Source organism: Mus caroli, unplaced genomic scaffold, assembly GCF_978045245.1.
Source record: "Mus caroli unplaced genomic scaffold, Mus_caroli_1 scaffold_5, whole genome shotgun sequence".
NCBI lineage: Eukaryota > Metazoa > Chordata > Mammalia > Rodentia > Muridae > Mus > Mus caroli.
This window is the reverse complement of record NW_028227260.1, coordinates 55,222,348-55,240,998: the sequence shown is the minus strand read 5'-3', so window position 1 is coordinate 55,240,998 and position 18,651 is coordinate 55,222,348. Positions and strand designations below refer to the sequence as shown.

Genomic DNA, 18,651 nt, shown 5'->3' with positions numbered 1-18,651 from the left:
TCTCAAGCTCCTCCATTGTGAATCCTGTATCCAATATTTTCCTGAGAGCATCCACTTCTGTATTTGTCAGGCACTGGAGCCTTTCAAGGAGACAGCTATATCAGGCTCCTGTCAGCAAGCACTTCTTGGAATCAACAATAGTGTCTGGGTTTAGTAACTGTACATGGGATGGATTCCCAGGTGGAGCAGTCTCTAAATGGCCTTTCCTTCAGTTACTGTTCCACACTTATCTTTGTATCTCGTCCCATGGGTATTTTGATCCCCCTTCTAAGAAGGACTGAAGTGTCCACACTTTGGTCTGTCACCTTCTTGAGCATCATCTGTGCATGGTATCTTAAGTATTCCGAATTTCTGTGCTAAGATCCACTTATCAGTGAGTGCATACCATGTTTGTTCTTTTGTGATTGGGTTATCTCACTCAGGATAATATTTTCTAGTTCCATACATTTACCTAAGAATTTCATGAATTCATTGTTTTTAATAGCTGCGTATTACTCCATTGTGTAAATGTACAACATTTTCTGTATCCATTCCTCTGTTGAGGGAGATCTGGGTTCTTTCCATCTTCTGGCTATTATAAATAAGGCTGCTATGAACACAGTGGATCATGTGTTCTTATTACAAGATGAAGCAGATTCTGGGTATATGCCGAGGAGTGGTATTTCTGGAGCCGGTAGTACTATGTCAAATTTTCTGAGGAACCTCCAGATTGATTTCCAGAGTATTTGTACCAACTTGCAATCCCACCAGCAATGGAGGAGTGTTCCTCTTTCCTCACATCCTCACCAGCATCTACGGTCACCTGAGTTTTTTAACTTAGCCATTCTGAATGCTGTAAGGTGGACTCTCAGGGTTGTTTTGATTTGCATTTCCCTGATGACTAAAAATGTTGAACATTTCTTTAGGTGCTTCTCAGCCATGCAGTACTCCTCAGTTGAGAATTCTATTTAGCTCTGTACCCCATTTTAAATAGGGTTATTGGTTCTCTAGAGTCTAACTTCTTGAATTCTTTTATATATTGGATATATATATATATATATATATATATATATATATATATATAGATACAGGGTTGGCAAAGATCTTTTCCCCATCTGTTAATTGCTATTTTGTCATACTGACAGTGTCCTTTGCCTTAGAGAAGCTTTGCAATTTTAAAGGTCCCATTTGTCAATTCTTGATCTAAGAGCATAAGCTATTGGTGTTCTGTTCAGGAAAATTTCCCCTATGCCCATGTGCTCAAGGTTCTTCTTCACTTTCTTTTCTACTAGTTGCAGTATATCTGGTTTTATGTGGAGGTCTTTGATCCACTTAGATTTGAGCTTTGTACAAGGAGATAAGAATGGATCAATTCACATTCTTCTTCATGATAACTGCCAGTTGTGCCAGCACCATTTATTGAAAATGCTGTCTTTTTTCCACTGGATGGTTTTAGCTCCTTTGTCAAAGATCAAGTGACCATAGGTGTGTGGGTTCATTTCTGGGTCTTCAATTCTATTCCATTTATCTACTTGCCTGTCACTGTACTAATACCATGCAGTTTTTATCACAATTTCTCTGTAGTACAGCTTGAGGACAGGGATGGTGTTTTCCCCAGAAATTCTTTTATTGTTGAGAATAGTTTTAAGTATCCTGGGTTTTTTGTTATTTCAGATGAATTTGGAAATTCCTCTTTCCAACCCTGTGAAGAATTGAGTTGGAATTTTGATGGGGATTGAATTGAATCTGTAGATTGCTTTACACAGATAGCCATTTTTACTATATTAATCTTACCAATCCATTAGCATGGGAAATATTTCCATCTTCTGAGAGCTCTTCGATTTCTTTCTTCAAAGACTTGTAGTTCTTGTCATACAGATCTTTCACTTGCTTAGAGTCACACCAAGGTATTTTATATTATTTGTGACTATTGTGAAGGGCATTGTTTCCCTAATTTCTTTATCAGCCTATTTATCCTTTGTGTAGAGAAAGGCCACTGATTTGTTTGAGTTAATTTTATATTCAGCCACTTTGCTGAAGTTGTTTATCAGGTTTAGGAGTTCTCTGGTGGAATTTTTGGAGTCACTTAAATATACTATCATATCACTTGCAAATAGTGATATTTTAACTTCTTCCTTTCTAATTTGTAGCCCTTTGACCTCCTTTTGTTTTCTAATTGCATTGGCCAGGACTTTGAGTACTATATTGAACACACACACACATTTGTATAAGTAAAATATAGACAGAAACTTGAACATAAACTTCAACAATATATGGGTAGAAAAATAAGCTTATTAAAGCAATTTTTGCATCATATGTCATTAGGAATTTATAAATTCAAGTGAGATTTCATTATAAAATATTACAATATATAACATCCAAAACTGTCTCAAACATATCCTGCTTACACAATTGTCAATCATAAAGAAAATGCTTTGATACTCAGTAAAATTGAAACCAGCAGAGTCACTTTTGAAATAATGTTGGCCCATTTTACAAACCAAATACAATTTTTCATATTTTACTAATTAATGTGAAACATGTGCCAACACAAACACCTATACATTAAAGATTAGGATAACTTTATAATTACTAAATATTGAAAGCAAACAGGGTGTATTTAAATAGGTAAATGGGTCAAAAACTATGATAATAAATGTTATATATAGAACAATTAAAGTAAAAATACACAGCCTATTCTGACTGCTTTAAGGTGGAATTCGACTTGTATTTCTCTGTTGACTAAGGACTTTGAACATTTCTTTGATAAGTGCTTCTCTGCCATTCAAGATTCCCCTGCTGTGAATTCTCTGTTTAACTCTATACCCCATTTTTTGATTGGGCTGTTTGGTGAATGGAAACATGAAACTTTGGAGAGTGTGATGTGGGGGGACCCTCTAGCAAGTACCAGAGACTTGAGAGATGAGAGACTCTCAGGACTCAAAGGGAGGGACCTTGGATGAAATGCTCTACAGTGGGGAGAGGGAACATTTAGAGTTCACCACCAGCAGAAAGAAAGGGGCATCAAGTGGCTAGATTGGGTTGCTATCCAATGTCAAGAAGTCTGACCCAGAATTGTTCTTTTCTGAAAGAACTGCAGGGACAGAAATGGAGAGGAGCCTGAGGGAAAGGAAGTCCAGTGACAGGCCCAACTTGGGATCCATCTAAAGGCTTGGCACTATTACTGATGCTATGGTATGCTTGCAGAAAGGAGCCTAGCATGGCTGCACTCAGTGAGACCCTACAATCAGCTGACTAAGACAGATGTAGATACTTACACCCAACCAATGGACTGAAGTCTGGGACCCCTGTGGTTGAATTAGGGAAAAGCTGGAAGAAGCTGAGGAGGGCGACCCCATAAAAAAGAGCAGCAGTCTCAACTTTCCTGGACCCTTGAGATCTTTCAGACACTGAGATATCAACCAGGCAGCATACATGAGCTGTTCTGAGACCTCTGACATATATATATATATATATATATATATATATATATATATATATATATATATATATATATAAAACCAATAACTGCTGTGTCTGGCTTCAGTGTGAGATGTGCCTTACCCTTGAGAGACTTGAGGGCCCAGAGGATGAGGAAGGCTGGCAGCAGGGGTGGAACATCCTCTTGGATGTAGATGCAGGAGGTAGAATATGATGTGGAACTGTGGGAATTGTGGGAAGGGGGACTGGGAGGGGAGTAATGTCTGGACTGTAAATATATTAAATATATATATACATATATATATATATATATACACACACAAACACACACACATATCCTAGCATTCCTCATATAAACATGAATGAGTGTTATATGCACATTAGTAAGTGTAAAACAAAGCATCTGAAAAGGCTAAATAATGCATGAGTCTGACTATATGACCCTAGAATAAAAGCAAATCTATAGAGATAGAATAAAGTTTAGTAGTTGCCAGAGGTTAATATTCTAATAGAAAGCTCAAGAGAAAAATCACAGTGTACTTTGATATAATGAAATCATTCTGTATGATAACTAAAATAATAGATCTAAAATATTATACATTTTTATTACTTGGGGAGGTATAATTCAAAATTTGACTTCTAGTATAAACTAAGTAATTTGATGAATAATAATTTATAAGTATTGATATGCTTGTTAATAATATACTAAAGTAATTTAGGATACTAATAAAAAGGTTAGTTATGTAGGGAGAGTGGGGGTACTGTATAGCAAAAATTTTTGCTTATCTTTTCTACAAACCTAAAGGTGCAGATAGTCTTAATGTTATAAATTAAGATAGAATTGCATCACTATCCCCCATCTATTTGTGTGTATGTATGTGTATGTTAGAGAACATAACTACAACCTCCTTAGACTGTTTTTATTGTTAATACATATATATGGTTTCATGAATGACTATTCTGCATTGGACAGCCAATAAGGGGATCCACCACTGGGAGAAGCAAAAAATTCCTTAATAAAATGAGATTTCATCTTTTAAAATTTGTTGTGTTGTTCTGTGTTATGCTGGGTTAGAGATACAATTCTTCTAACCGGTCATCCATGTGAGGTGATGCTATGGTGAGTTACAACTGTAGATAAATATAAATAGTACTGTAGGGCTAGACTGAAGAATTAGAAATTCAGTGACCAAACTAATTATGTGTGTGTTATTCTAGGGTAGAAATTAATCATTAAAAATTTACAAATTGAAGTTAAGGGGTAACTGAAATGGCTTAAGAAGAACAGCCAAAGACACTGGGAATTGTTACTGAAGGGAGTGCTATCTGATATCACTATAGAAATGAAAAGATTCGATAAAAATTAATAAACAAATTGATGTCAGATTTAGATGGACAATTGGCGTATAACTGAAGTTTGTAGTCTTTATGATTAGGAAGAGGTGGTAGATGCATTCATATTAGAATGTTAGTAGTTACTAGAACACTAAGGTACAGCCGAAATGATGCTGATAATAGCTTGCATTTAAGGTACAGCCGAAATGATGCTGATAATAGCTTGCATTTAAGGTACAGCTGAAATGATGCTGATAATAGCTTGCATTAGGTCCTTGTAGTTCAGAGGAATGAGAAGACACATCCTGATGATTATTTTTTAAACTCAGATTTATCTTCATCACCATGATATTAAAAGTCTATATACATATCTAGCATGTAAATTCAATAAACCACATTGCTATCATGTTTTATAATGTTGATGGGTTTTAATTTAATGTTTCCAGCTTTAGCAAAGGGTTGACTTAAGTAATTCAATATTTGTATATGCTTTCCATGTGTAGCTGATGTTGGGGTCACTTTTAAACTGGCATCCAATGTAAATATTAGCTTAGAGTCTGAGGAATTTTAGCCAATTGGCAATTAGGTACTGCAGATTAGAATCTAAAAATGTTACTCTTTAGTTTTTCATGGTTATTTGAAATATTTGGTGAATTATATTTTAAAACTACCAATGGACTGTTAAATTCTGTTTGTAGTTTGCATTTAGTTTACATGTCAATTGGCTTTTAAGTAAGCATATTACTTGATGTGGCCAGATGGTGTCTGGGTGATATTGAATATCATTTGAAAATGAGAATATATCATTACACAATTAAGGGAAATATAAATTACACTAAAACATATTAAAGGTTTTGAGAGTAAAAAGAGACATGGATAGCAACTTTTAATACACAGTTTAATTTTTGAGTAAAATATTGTGAATATAAACAACAATCATAGTTTAAAACTATTTTGAATTTGTTAAGAGAACCATGTAAGGTTATCAATGCTTATTATATGGAATAATAGGTAAATATTTTAGGATTAATATGAATCTTAATAATAATCATATGTTACTATTCTGTCATATGAAGTGCATGATTAGTAAGTTATGTAAATGCATAAAAATGCAAGTAATTTGGTAAGACTGACAAGCAATTTCTACTTTGAGAGTTTCCACATATATGAGAGATCATGTGATCTCTGTGTGTTTAGTTTATTTCACTTAGAACAGTACTCTTAGAATTATAAGTATTTGAGATGAATATGTGTGTGTTTGTTAGCCACATTCAATCCATCATTATAATGTCACTTTGTACCCATAATTATACAAATATGTTTATATATCAATTTATAATTAAGTACTTCAGAAGGAATTTCAGAAACAATAACTTCCAATAGATTGTTGTAGATTGTATACAAATATATTAGGAACACATGTCTATTGAAATTAAGACATATTTTTGCTATTCCTTTGAGAAAAAACTAAATGCATTATAGTGGAATTCAATGTTGTTATTCTTTGCTAGTGATAAAAGAGAAATCTTTGATATCTAGTACATTGATGTCATAAATTGTTTCTAAAATGTACTTAAATATTGAATGCTATAATATGGATAGGGGCTTTTATTCAACACATAGTCATAAAGTGGACAAAACATTCCCTTTCTGGACTTTGATGAATTATTTAAATGTCTAGGCTTCTTTTAACCCTTGGGCAACTCTCATGACTGCATTTCATAGCTTTCCACCCCATAAACATTAAGGACAGGTGTTTTTATTACTTAGGAAGTTTTTAAAACTTCAATGGTCACTTAAATGTTGCAAGAGCCTATAATCTGGACTTATATTTTATTGTTTTTTGTTCTCATTGTACTTCTCAACAGCTTTAAATTAACCATCACAATTGAATTCAGAAGGCACACCCCAAATAAATCCACTTTTTCCGTTCAACCTCTAACTAAGTTGTGTTTCATTTTAAATTTTATGTCTAACATACAAATTCACAGAATGGGAGACAAGTGTTACCTATATCATATGATTGAGTGATAGTATTACTTCTATTAATGGTTTGATAAATTGGACATCAGTGTCTGCTGAAAACACTCCTAAAACACTCTGAAAGTATGTCAGAGAGGAAAATAAACTACTTTTTGTTATTGTTGGTAGGATCAATATGAGTGCTGTCCATAGTATTTGCATAGCCCATTGTAAATTGTATAAAGTAGGTAATGCTGTTTTAGAACATGTTTAAAAACATTGTTTTATAGCACTGTCCAAAATGCCCACAATACTGTAGGAAAAAATTCAAAATACATTTTAAAATACTGATGTTTACATGATTAGTCTAACTTCATCTTGCATCTCTTCAAAGACACTTCTAAATTCTGACAACTTAATAAGTAGTAAGTAAAGTAGACAATTATTTTAGTTTGCAGCATTTTTCTTAATGACATGTCTGTGACTATTACAAGTGGAATGCATAACAGTTTAAGAGTTATGCCTTAGGATATCTAAAATACTTGAAAATTATTTCAACTTATAAAAAAAAAGTATTGGATTCCTGGTAATATAAACAACATTGACATTTGCTACTATAATTGAAAGCAGGTTAGGACTTTAACATGATACTTATTCTCTATTATCAAAGACATAAAGTTGGAGTTGTAAGCATTCCTTTTATTGACATATTTTCTTTAATAGTTTGAAACTTAGGCAATTTGTATTCTGCCTGACTAAATCACCTATTAACATCTGTTAAAGGAAGTGACATGCCAGAAACTATGTGAATATCAAAAGATTCTATTGATAGTACTGATGGTCCAAAATGTTACTATTGTGCAATAAAACAATTTTAAAATGGTATAATAATGAACAAGGATGCTTTAGAAAATCTTCCTCATGCTATTATGTAAATATTTTAATGTGCACTGTCTCTTTTAGGTCTGGATCTCCCATTTATGATGATGCCTCATCCCCTACTTCCAGTCAGCTTACCTCCTGCATCAGTTGCCATGGCAATGAATCAGATGAATCATCTCAATACTATTGCCAACATGGCTGCTGCAGCCCAGATTCACAGTCCACTCTCCAGAGCTGGTGCCTCTGTTATAAAGGTAGGAATCACTATTTTGAAGAAGATGAGGGTATTGATTATGTACAAATTTTGATAAATATCAGCAGTACCACTAAATCTTCAGTAATAACACATAGATCATTGACTCTAATATTATGCAGTGTTTTTGAGTCTGGTTTCTGACTAGGCCTGCTGGGTTTTGTTATTGCTCAGGTTTGTTGTCTTTTTACTGCCACAGATCTCTCTTTTACTCAAATCTTGTGTCTTAAAATCAAGTGCACTGTATATAAGATATGCAGCCAAACTAATCACAGGGAGGACTGTAATGTAAAACACATTCCCATTTGTGGAATGAGATGATGCAACATTGTGCATCTTTTTGAAATTTAAGTGAAAATTGTAAGGTATTCTTTACTGTACAATATTTATACTCAAACAGGCTTTGGTCCCAGTTCTAGTTTGCCACCAATTGATTAAATGGCCTGAAAAATGATATGTCCCTCTCTTGAATACATTTCTTCAATTATAAAATGAAAATCACAGTAATTCTCTATTCTACTTGACTGACTAGAGATAATATGAACAAAATATCTGTTAAATCCAGTACAGCATAGCTAGGAAATGGGTCAGTCATTGAAGCACTATCACCAAACCATGAAGGCCTGAGTTCAGATTGCCAACATAAAAAGTTAGCAATTGTCATGCAGTTCAGTAGCTCTAGCATTGACAGGATAGACATAGCCAGACCCATGTCCATTCATCTAGCATGTCAAACTAGGAGAAGACCTTTTCTGATATTAGGAAATGCATTACAGTTGATGGACTTTAACTGGAAATGTGATCGTTTTTATATAGTATCATATATTTCAGTGTTCATGTAAAAATATCCTACTTTTTAAAATATTTTCACACAGATTTAACTAAGAATTACAGTCACCTTTGTGAACAAGTTGTCTAAAGATATTTCTTAAATTATGGACTAGGCTCTATGGTCTAGAGCACTTGTAATTTTTGCAGAAGTGCAGAGGCCCTGGGTTGAGTGCCCTGCACCCACACTCAGTTTCGTACCACCTTTGTGATGTTGGCAGTGGTGGCATATGCCTTTAATCCCAGCATTTGGGAGGCAGAGACAGGTGGATTTCTGAGTTCAAGGTCACATTTCTTCATTTACATTTGTAGAATAACTTTTGCTAAATAAACAGAATATATTTAAATAAATACTGTTCATTGTTTTACAGAACATCTGAATTAAACTCATTATTTCTTCAAAACTATATAATCAAAAATTTTAGTACTTTTATACAGAAATAAATGTTCTAATTATGAAATGTTTTACTATTACAAATTTACTTTATATTAGGCAAAAATCTCAGTAGCTTATTTCATACAAACCTCCTGTTTATTGACTAATATAATCGATCTTTGAAAATCTATTCTTTTCTCATATATTACACCCTGACCTACCTTCTCTCTTTCCAGGCCCTCTCCTCTACTGCCTCTCTTCTCTCCCAGATCCCCTTCTCAGTTTTCCTTTAGAAAGAGGGCAGCTATCCAAGAACTATCAACAAAACACGGCATAAAAAGTTGCAATAAGATTAGGTGCATCCCCTCATATTAAGGCTGGACAAGGCAACCCAGTAGGAGGAAAAATTTCCCCAAAGCAGGCAAAGTACTCAAAAGACAGCCTCCGCTACCAATATTAGGAGTCCCACCAAAACACCAAGCTGCAGTACAAACCCATACAGGCTCATGACTCTTGGTTTAATCTCTGTGAGCGAGTCACTGAGCTCTGCCTGATTAGCTTCTTCTGTGGCTTCTGCTCTTGTCATGTCCTTGACACCTCTGGCTACTAAAATCCTTCTTTCCCTTCTTTCACAGAATCAATTTAAAACATAGATAGATATCAAAATTTCATATACAAAATAAGGGAGTAGGACAAGTTACAAAAATGCAATATGCTTAATTTTTCTAAAATTCATAAAATGTTTGCCAAAGTAAAATACTCAAAGTTTATTGCCAAGTCTATGCTTATAATTTTACTAGAATTTTTCTTTATCTCCAATTTTGAAATTCTTAAAAATGAATTTGTCTATGTGTTGAATAAAAAGTAATGAGAAAGTAAGCTATGAATTTGATAATAATGAGGGTATATAGAATGACTGGGGAGGGTGACAGGGGAGGGAGCAATAATGATTATATTAAAATCTCTAAAAGAGACCATTTAAACTTATGGGATACAGACAATTGTGGCTGAGTCTTCCTAGAGTATATGTATCACTTTATTATTATTATTGTTGTTGTTGTTGTTGTTGTTGTTGTTGTTATTATTATTAGGTATTTTCTTCATTTAAATTTCCAATGCTATCCCAAAAGTCCCCCATACCCTCCCACTCCCCTACCCACCCACTCCCACTTCTTGGCCCTGTCATTCCCATGTACTAAGGCATATAAAGTTTACAAGACCAATGGGCCTCTCTTTCCATTGATGGCCGACTAGGCCCTCTTCTGATACATATGCAGCTAGAAACACGAGCTTGGGGTAGGGGGTACTGGTTAGTTCATATTGTTGTTCCACCTATAGGGTTGCAGACCCCTTTAGCTCCTTGGGTCCTTTCTCTAGCTCTTCCATTGGGGGCCCCGTGATCCATCCAATAGCTGACTGTGAGCCTCCACTTCTGTCCACTTCTATGATTGCTAGGCCCTGGCATAGCCTCATAAGAGACAGCTCTATCTGGGTCCTTTTAGCAAAACCTTGCTAGTGTATGCAATGGTGTCAGCGTTTGAAGGCTGATTATGGGATAGATCCCCAGGTATGGCAGTCTCTAGATGGTCTATCCTTGCTGAGATGAAAGGATGTATTACTTTCATATTTTACACTGTATATTTGGTTATTTAAATGCTTACAGAATCAGATGGACATACCATTTAGTGTATTTATATGAATTTCCAACAAGCTTAGTCAAATTATGTTGAATATTACATACAAATCAAAAGGCTCAGATTACTGTTGGTAATTTACAAGTTCAGTTTTCAAGCTCTCTTATTTGAGCCATTATCCAATACTGTGCCTGGAAATCAGCTCTCACCACTACCACTACCACCATCACCAGCAGCAGTAGCAGCAGAACAAAAACAACAACAAACCAAAAGAACAATTCCACCACAATATAGATCTAGACTTAAGTCGATTTCTGTAACACAAATATTCTCACCAACACTGATTCCATGCCCCTACAAGTACAATAAGTAAACTATAAAATCAAAAAAATTTAACATTGATCCTGGAGGAGTAGCCTTCAACAGAACACATTTATATTAAAGCCCTCCAAATAATATGAAAGCTTTTGCAAACACATCTATGTCAAATTCCTGGATGTTAATTAAGCTAAACAAAAACAAATTTTCCAATCAATTTATTTCTCTATTTGTTTTCAATGTATCAGGAAAACATAACAAACTAAAAGTTTGGAAAATTATCAAAAAAGTAATAGGGAGTTTGATTATCAATGTAATTTATACCTATGCTTTAACACAGAATGACCTCAAGATTAAAGATAGCTGGACAGAATTAGATTTGAATCATTTTCTTCAAATTATATAAATAATTTCACCACAGTTTTAAAATGTTCTTTTCCTCCCCCCAAAAAGAGAAAATAATAGATTTTTTGAGGTCTTAGACATATTAGAAAAATATATTTATTGTTTTTGATAGATTTCTTTATTTACATGAATGACTTCTTCTTCTTCTTCTTCTTCTTCTTCTTCTTCTTCTTCTTCTTCTTCTTCTTCTTCTTCTTCTTCTTCTTCTTCTTCTTCTTCTTCTTCTATTTACATTCCCCTCCTTGTCAATTTCTCACACAATACTTTTCCCATTCACCCTCCCCTTCTCCTGTGAGCAGGTAGGGGTACCTAATGTATTCCTTCCCCCATTCTGGTACTTCAAGTCTCTGCTTGCTTCCTCTCCCACTAAGGCCAGACAAGGCAGCCCAGCTGGAAGAAAATGTCCCTCAGACGGGCAACAGCTTTTAATAAAGGCCTGCTCTAGTTGTTCGGAACCCACATGAAGACCAAGATGCACATCTGCTACATGTGTGCAGGGAGGCTTAGGTCCAGTCCATGTATGTTCTTTGGTTGATGGTTCAAAACTCTGAAAGCCCCAAGGGTACAGGTTAATTGACTCTATTGGTCTATCTGTGGATTTCCTATTTCCTTTGGGTCCCAAAATCCTTCCTCCTATTCTTATGTAAGAGTCTCCAAGCTCCATCCACTGTATGGCTGTAGGTGTAGTACTTACTATTTTAAAATCATTTTTAGCTACATAGAATAATCCTACTGTAACTCAGATGCTTGCAATAGTAGGTACTTGCTACATGTTATTATTTCAATTTTAATCAATTAAGCAAGATGAATTCCATGATTTCTTGGTTGTAATTAGTCACATTTCAATTATTCAATAACAACATGTTATGTGTGGCTAATACATTGGGCAATAAGAACAAGTAAGATTTCTATCATTGCAGTAACTTTTATTGGCTTTAACTGCATTCCATACTGTAGTTGAAAAGTACAAAACCATCAGCTATCTTTCAAAAATAAACAGTAAGTTTATTTAAAAATCAACATGAGAGGCCTAATGAGATTTTCCAACAAGAGAATATTTTCTGCTAAGTCTCATAACCTAAGTTCAGTTCCCAGGATCTGCATGTTGTATAAAGAACCAATTCTCTGAACTCTATAAATGCTATGTCTCTGTCTCTCTCCCTCCCTCCCCCCCCCTCTCTCTCTCTCTCACACACACACACAGACACACACACACACAAACACACACACACAAACACACACACACACACACACAAACACACACACACACAAACACACACACACACACCAAATAAGTGAACAAATACATGGTTAAAAAAGAAGTACATATCAACCTGTGTATTTCAATTAGCCTTGTTGATTTTAAGAAAAGAGTCATTGCTATGTATTACTATTATTTTTGTTATTGTCAATTTGAATGTAGAGTAAACACAAATTTAATGATTTACAAAAAATTTAATGTGCTCAAATGAGTACATTTTTCCTTGTTCTATTATAGTTCTTGAGAACCTGTGAACAAATGACTACTCATTAAATATAGGGCCCCTGTTACCCAACAAAGAAGTATTTCTTCACAAGTCTCGGCTAATGAACCGTACATTTATTGGAGTTACTTCCAAGAGTATTGGTGGGGTTACTTAGGTAACTCAGCATGGTTGAAGAATCACAGATGCCTCATTCCTAGTGTTCCCTGCATACTTTGCATACAGTTCAGTTGACTGGATGGTCTTCTTTTCCTTGCAATTTCATTACTTATGCAACCTTAGGGAGAGGACTTTTCAAGCTTACAGGATTCAGGAGATTCCTGGACATTGTAGGTTTTATTTCCTGAGATTTTTTTTATAAGCCCCTATCTCTAGGTGGGATATTTCAATTTGGGGAAAATAACCACACAACATCCTTCTCCTTGTCTGAATCTTAAATTCTTCCTTTCCTTTCTTTTGTGGTGTTTAATGAGCCTCAGATGGGGTAATGTATGTATGTGTCTGATTATTTTCTTCCATCAGGGTATTATGTCACTGAAACAGTCATTTTTTTCCTTAGGAGTATAACTAGATATGAGTCTCTGTTATGTAGCACAATTCACTGAAGAAAGTAATTGTTCCCCATACCTGACTGAAGCTGACAGCAATAATAGTTTTTGGACATAAATGCAAATATCTAGAATTAAATTTGACAGACATACAGCTTGCATTTAATAGCAGTTATTTTCCATTGGGATCTATGACTACCCTACTCACAAGCCTTTGCTCTACATTACAGTAGCACTAGATTAGAGTTGTGCCCTGTTAGGGGATTATGAATCCAATTGGAAAGGTATTGGCTAAATTTATGAATGTCCTACCAGTATTATAACAACAGGCACATATTGTCTAGCATTTTAACAGCATATCACATGGAGTTTTCATTAGAACTATTGACAATAATTCTACAACAATATCATGGAAGAAATATCCTTGTACTTTGTAAGGAAGCCAGCAGTGAAAAGCTTAATATACCTATGTCCTGCATTCAAAGGATGTTTCATTTGAGCAGTAGACATTTATATCCTAATACTGGTATAAGTCCAAGAACAGTGACAATAGTGTCAACTCTTTCCTTGGCCAATAGGTTTCTTTTAATTTGTCCTTTAAGTGTCTTAGAATTTCATTTGGATATAGTTTGTGTGTGTCATATCTATCTTCAATTTCTCTAACTCCTTCAAGACTCACTCAACCATGTACTCTTCCAATTACATGCCCTCTTTTGTTGAAAATAAATAAATCAGTGGAATCTGATTAATTCTTTGTATAATTGAATGAATAGGATCATCTACTAGAGCATGAACAAACTAGCAGAGACATATCACTAAAGAAAATTGACTCTCCTTCCCTCAGCAGCCATAGCTCCCAACATCTAGGCATTGGAGCTTCAAGAGATTTTCCTGTCTCTATGATGGCATTTTGATAGGCTCTATCTTATGATAGGCTCTTATCTTATTCCCATAAGGCAGCAGTCCTGTCATTTCCAGAAGATACAGTTATTCAGCATTCTTCTCCAACTTATGATACTTTCAGTCTTTCTGCCCCAACATCCATGATGATTCCTTAGTTTTGGGGGGGATATTGTTTATAAAATATAAGTCCCATTTTGGCTGAGCACTCCAAAGACCCATATTTTCTGTTCTTTAAGCAGTTGTGAGTCATTAACCTCCCTCTACTCCAAGAAGCTTGTCTGATGAAGAGCAAGAGCTATACCAATTTATAAATGTAAAGATAAATGTTCAGAGAAGAATCTAGTACAATATCCATTGAGCAAAATAGAGTTATTTTTAGGAATCCATCCCTCATTTAGTCTAACTGCTCTGTAGGTTCTGGAAGTGTGTTTTCCCACCTTTACAGAATACATTACTTTAAATACTTCAGCTTCTTATACTGTTCTGCCAGATGCTTTTTCAAATCTCTTACACACTCAATGTTTTACTTTCCATGTAATGAAGCTTTTCACAGGAAGTATGGGCAAGCCTTAAGAAGGGTAACCACCTTTCAGTCCAAGCTAGTTCTACTTCATACCAGGGTTCAGCAAGTAAGGAGATACTAAATAAACATATCAGCATGGTCTAATACAGCATGAAAAGATTCCATGACTTGTATGAATTGTTCATTAAAAGAACAATATTAAGTATAGCAGTATGAATGGCAGGTCTTATTATATTAAGCTCTCTATGATCTGTAATCATTTTTTTATGAGCAATCCAGCTTCTTTATCCTGGGGTGCTACCTGGGGCCTCTTTCATATGCCTATGTCCAATCATGATGGGCTCAATGGGGACTTCTCAAGCTGCTTAGCTTGGCACAAGGCCTAGAGGCAATGAGCTAATTCTCTTGCCTGCTGTGGATGTCAGTCTGGAGAAATCTTGGGTATGACAGTGTGGTACTTTGAAGTGGCTCATACTGAAACCTTTCCCTTAGCTACAATTTCTAAGAGTTTCACATGCTGAATGAACAATTCCAGTATACCTTTCTAAAGAAAAGAAATGAACAAATTTTTCTGAATGCATATAACTTATGTGGGACAAGATTTTTTTTTTTAATTTTGCACTTTTCTATCATTTACCCCATTTATGAACTGCTATGTAGAAAAAATTCTTATTGAAGTTTAATATCACAGATATTTTTCTTTCTGTAATCATTTCCCTAATTCCAGGTCAACAAAAGTCATGATATACTTACTTCCAAGAGATCCAGAAAAAAACTTGTTGTTTAGATTTCAATTTTGCTTTCTTTTTTTCAGATTGCCTAGCACACTATAAATCCAAATTACATGTAAAACTAAGTCACACAGATTTATCAAATGGTCTCCTACCTAATAATGATCATGACCTACCATTGGGATCAAGAACAACACTAATCACCTAGTAGTCCATAGAATCCTGCTCAATTAAATTCTTTCTTTTTAAACTTTTTATTGATTCTTTGCTGAGTTTCACATAATGCACCCCAGTCCTGCTCACCTACCCACTCCTTCATATCAGCCCTTAGCTCCCGCAATACCCTCTCCAAATAAAACTTATAAGCAAACAAATAACAAAAAAACAAAACATAGACAATATCTCACTGTAGAAGCTATAGTATGTCACAGTATGCCCCTTTGTCCACATATCTTCACTTTCAAATGTTCATTTCAATGAGTCGTTAGTTTGGTTTGACTTCTTTGGCTTCTTTGACATCATCCATATTGAATCCTCATTGGGACTTCTTTGGCTATTCTTTTGTTGTCCCATGTCATGGAGATCCTGCAGCTTTGGAACAGCAGGACTGGTTCTTTCACAAGTTCCAGTGATTTGCATAGGATATAGACCCAATTCAGAGTCCTGGATCTGGGCCTGGGCGATATTTGAGGTGGTCAGTCTGCCTGTTTTTCCTCATCTGTATCACCATGATGTGCTCTTCAGCACTGTTACAGCTAGGCCACTCAAAGCTGCCAATGATAGGAGTCAAGGTCAGCACTCCTGCTCTCATACCTCAGGGACAGCTCACCTTGACTGTGCTGCCAAGTTCAGGATCCACTCTTACACTTGTTATAGCCTATGAGGGGCTGGGACAGCTATGCTCTTACACTCTCCAGGCTGGTTCTCTAGTACCTTTGCCATTAGGGACAGCTCCACTATATTGCCCAGGTTTGGTGCAGGGTCCTCTCCCCAGAGTGCTAGAGCAAGTGAAGGGGTCAGAGTTATTGCTCTTCCTCTCATAAATCCAGGGTCATCACTCCTGGCTACTGCAGGCAGCAAGAGGGGGAGAGGGAGGAATCACCCCTGTACCCACATCACCTCAGATAAGTGGGGGTGGCTAGCTTTCCCATGCATCTAGGACAGCTCACCTGACCTCCCTTCATCAGATCAGCTTTACTGGGATGCCCAGGCAAGTTTCAGGCCTGTCCTCTCTTGAGTGCTGCAGGTTGGTGAAGCACAGGGCCAACACACCAACTCTTATCACTCCAAGGCCAGTTCTCCATACTGACACAAGTGGAGGGGGGAGGGCAAGGGCATGGCCTTTGCCACACCCCACCTCCTGGCAGATCAATGGTGGGGTCAGCTCTCACTCACCTTGTCCTGAGGACTGGCTAACCCACTACCCCTTGCCCAGGGTCAGCACTACTGTGCTGCACAGGCAAGATGCAGGACCTACTCTCCTGCATGCTGCAGCTGCAAAAGAGCAGGGCCAGTTACCCTGCTCTCATGTTCCCCAGGGGAACTCTCCCAACTGCTGCAGGTCTTAAGGAGCAAGGTGTGTGTGTTGGGGGGGGTGGTAGGAGGGAATGACAATTATACACAGTCGCTGGATATCCATGTGGTCCCTGAAAGCAGCCCTAACCAGGGACATCCCCATGTTTTTTAATGGTAAAAGAACCATGGACATCATCATTGACCACTGCTGCTGCATAGCCATGGGCTCAGACATGGGCCTCAGTGGCAGCTTGGGATAGGACTTCCCCATGGTCCCAGCTGGCAGGGGTGGCCACTCACAGTGTGCTACTCCTCTCTACCCTCAAGACTCAAGTTCCATCTCTCTTCATACAGCTCAAGCTGTTCCACTTCTCTTTCCAATCTTACTTTAGGAACTTCAGGAATTTTGTTTCCTATAAGCCTCAATACTCCAGGATGGACTGTTTTAATCTATGGGAAAGAGCTACCTAAAGCTTGAAAAAATATGAAACAGGTATAGGAGATAAAAACTATTTGCACATTTTCATGCCATTTGTGAGTTTAGTCATTATACTTTGCAGCTAATTAAGACTAAAGCATGAATAGAAATGGTAAGACACTATTTGTGTAAATGAGAATCCTGTTATCACCCATTGTCACCATGTTACTTGAGACAAATAGGTTAATCTCCTTGTGACATAGTGTATTCATTTTGATCTAGCATCTAGTATCCAAACTTGAGTTCCCTGAAAACAAAATTATATGCTGCTCTTAACTATTGAGCCATATCTCCAGTCCAAGTACACTGCCTGTAACTCCAAATTCAGAGATATCTATGGCCTCTGCTCTATGTAGGCACCTGCACATATACCCACACAGCCACAAATACACATAGGTGCTCATGCCCGCATGTGTGTGTGTGCACATGCATACACACACACACACACAAACACACACACATACACACACACACCAGTGTGAAAGTTGATTTCCACCCTCCCCTGAGAGATTACATTGTTCCCATAAATAACCACCTTCTCCATGCCTAGACAAGAACCTAATTCAACTTTATGGGGCACACATACACACACACATACACACACACACACACACACACACACACACACATGGCTTGAAATTAGGAAAGATAGAAGGGTTTTCAGTGAGAGAGGAAGGGTGATAAGAAAGGAAAATGTGGGTTAAAACTACTAAAATTTATTATATAAATTATGAAATGTCCAACTAAAAGGGAACAAAAACATTTATGTGAGTTCTAATTTACCTTAATTAATTAATGAATGTTTTCATTTTGCGCTATTTAGGCTTTAACTTGGAGGTTAAGCATCTATATGCCATATAGAAAACACTGGACTTCCATCTATCCATAACATGAGTAATTAGGAACTCAAAAATATCTGTATTAAGGTTAAGAATCTAATGTTTATTAATTTGGAGAATAGTTTTCAATGTAAACTACCAGCAATACAAGCTTGAACTTCATAAGTGGAAAAGATAATACTTTGGGACACATATTTGTTTTACCTGTTCTTGTTAT

At 36.3% G+C, this 18,651-nt stretch overlaps 1 protein-coding gene across 1 annotated transcript in view; it reads left to right on the top strand.

Annotated features, from left to right (window-relative positions):
- Positions 1-18,651, top strand: part of Dach2 (dachshund family transcription factor 2) — a 526,586-nt gene that overhangs the window by 412,094 nt on the left and 95,841 nt on the right. Inside the window, exon 6 of the mRNA XM_029473281.2 lies at positions 7,681-7,853. Within this exon, the coding sequence (XP_029329141.2) occupies positions 7,681-7,853 (173 nt within the window). The remainder of the gene's footprint in view (positions 1-7,680; positions 7,854-18,651) is intronic.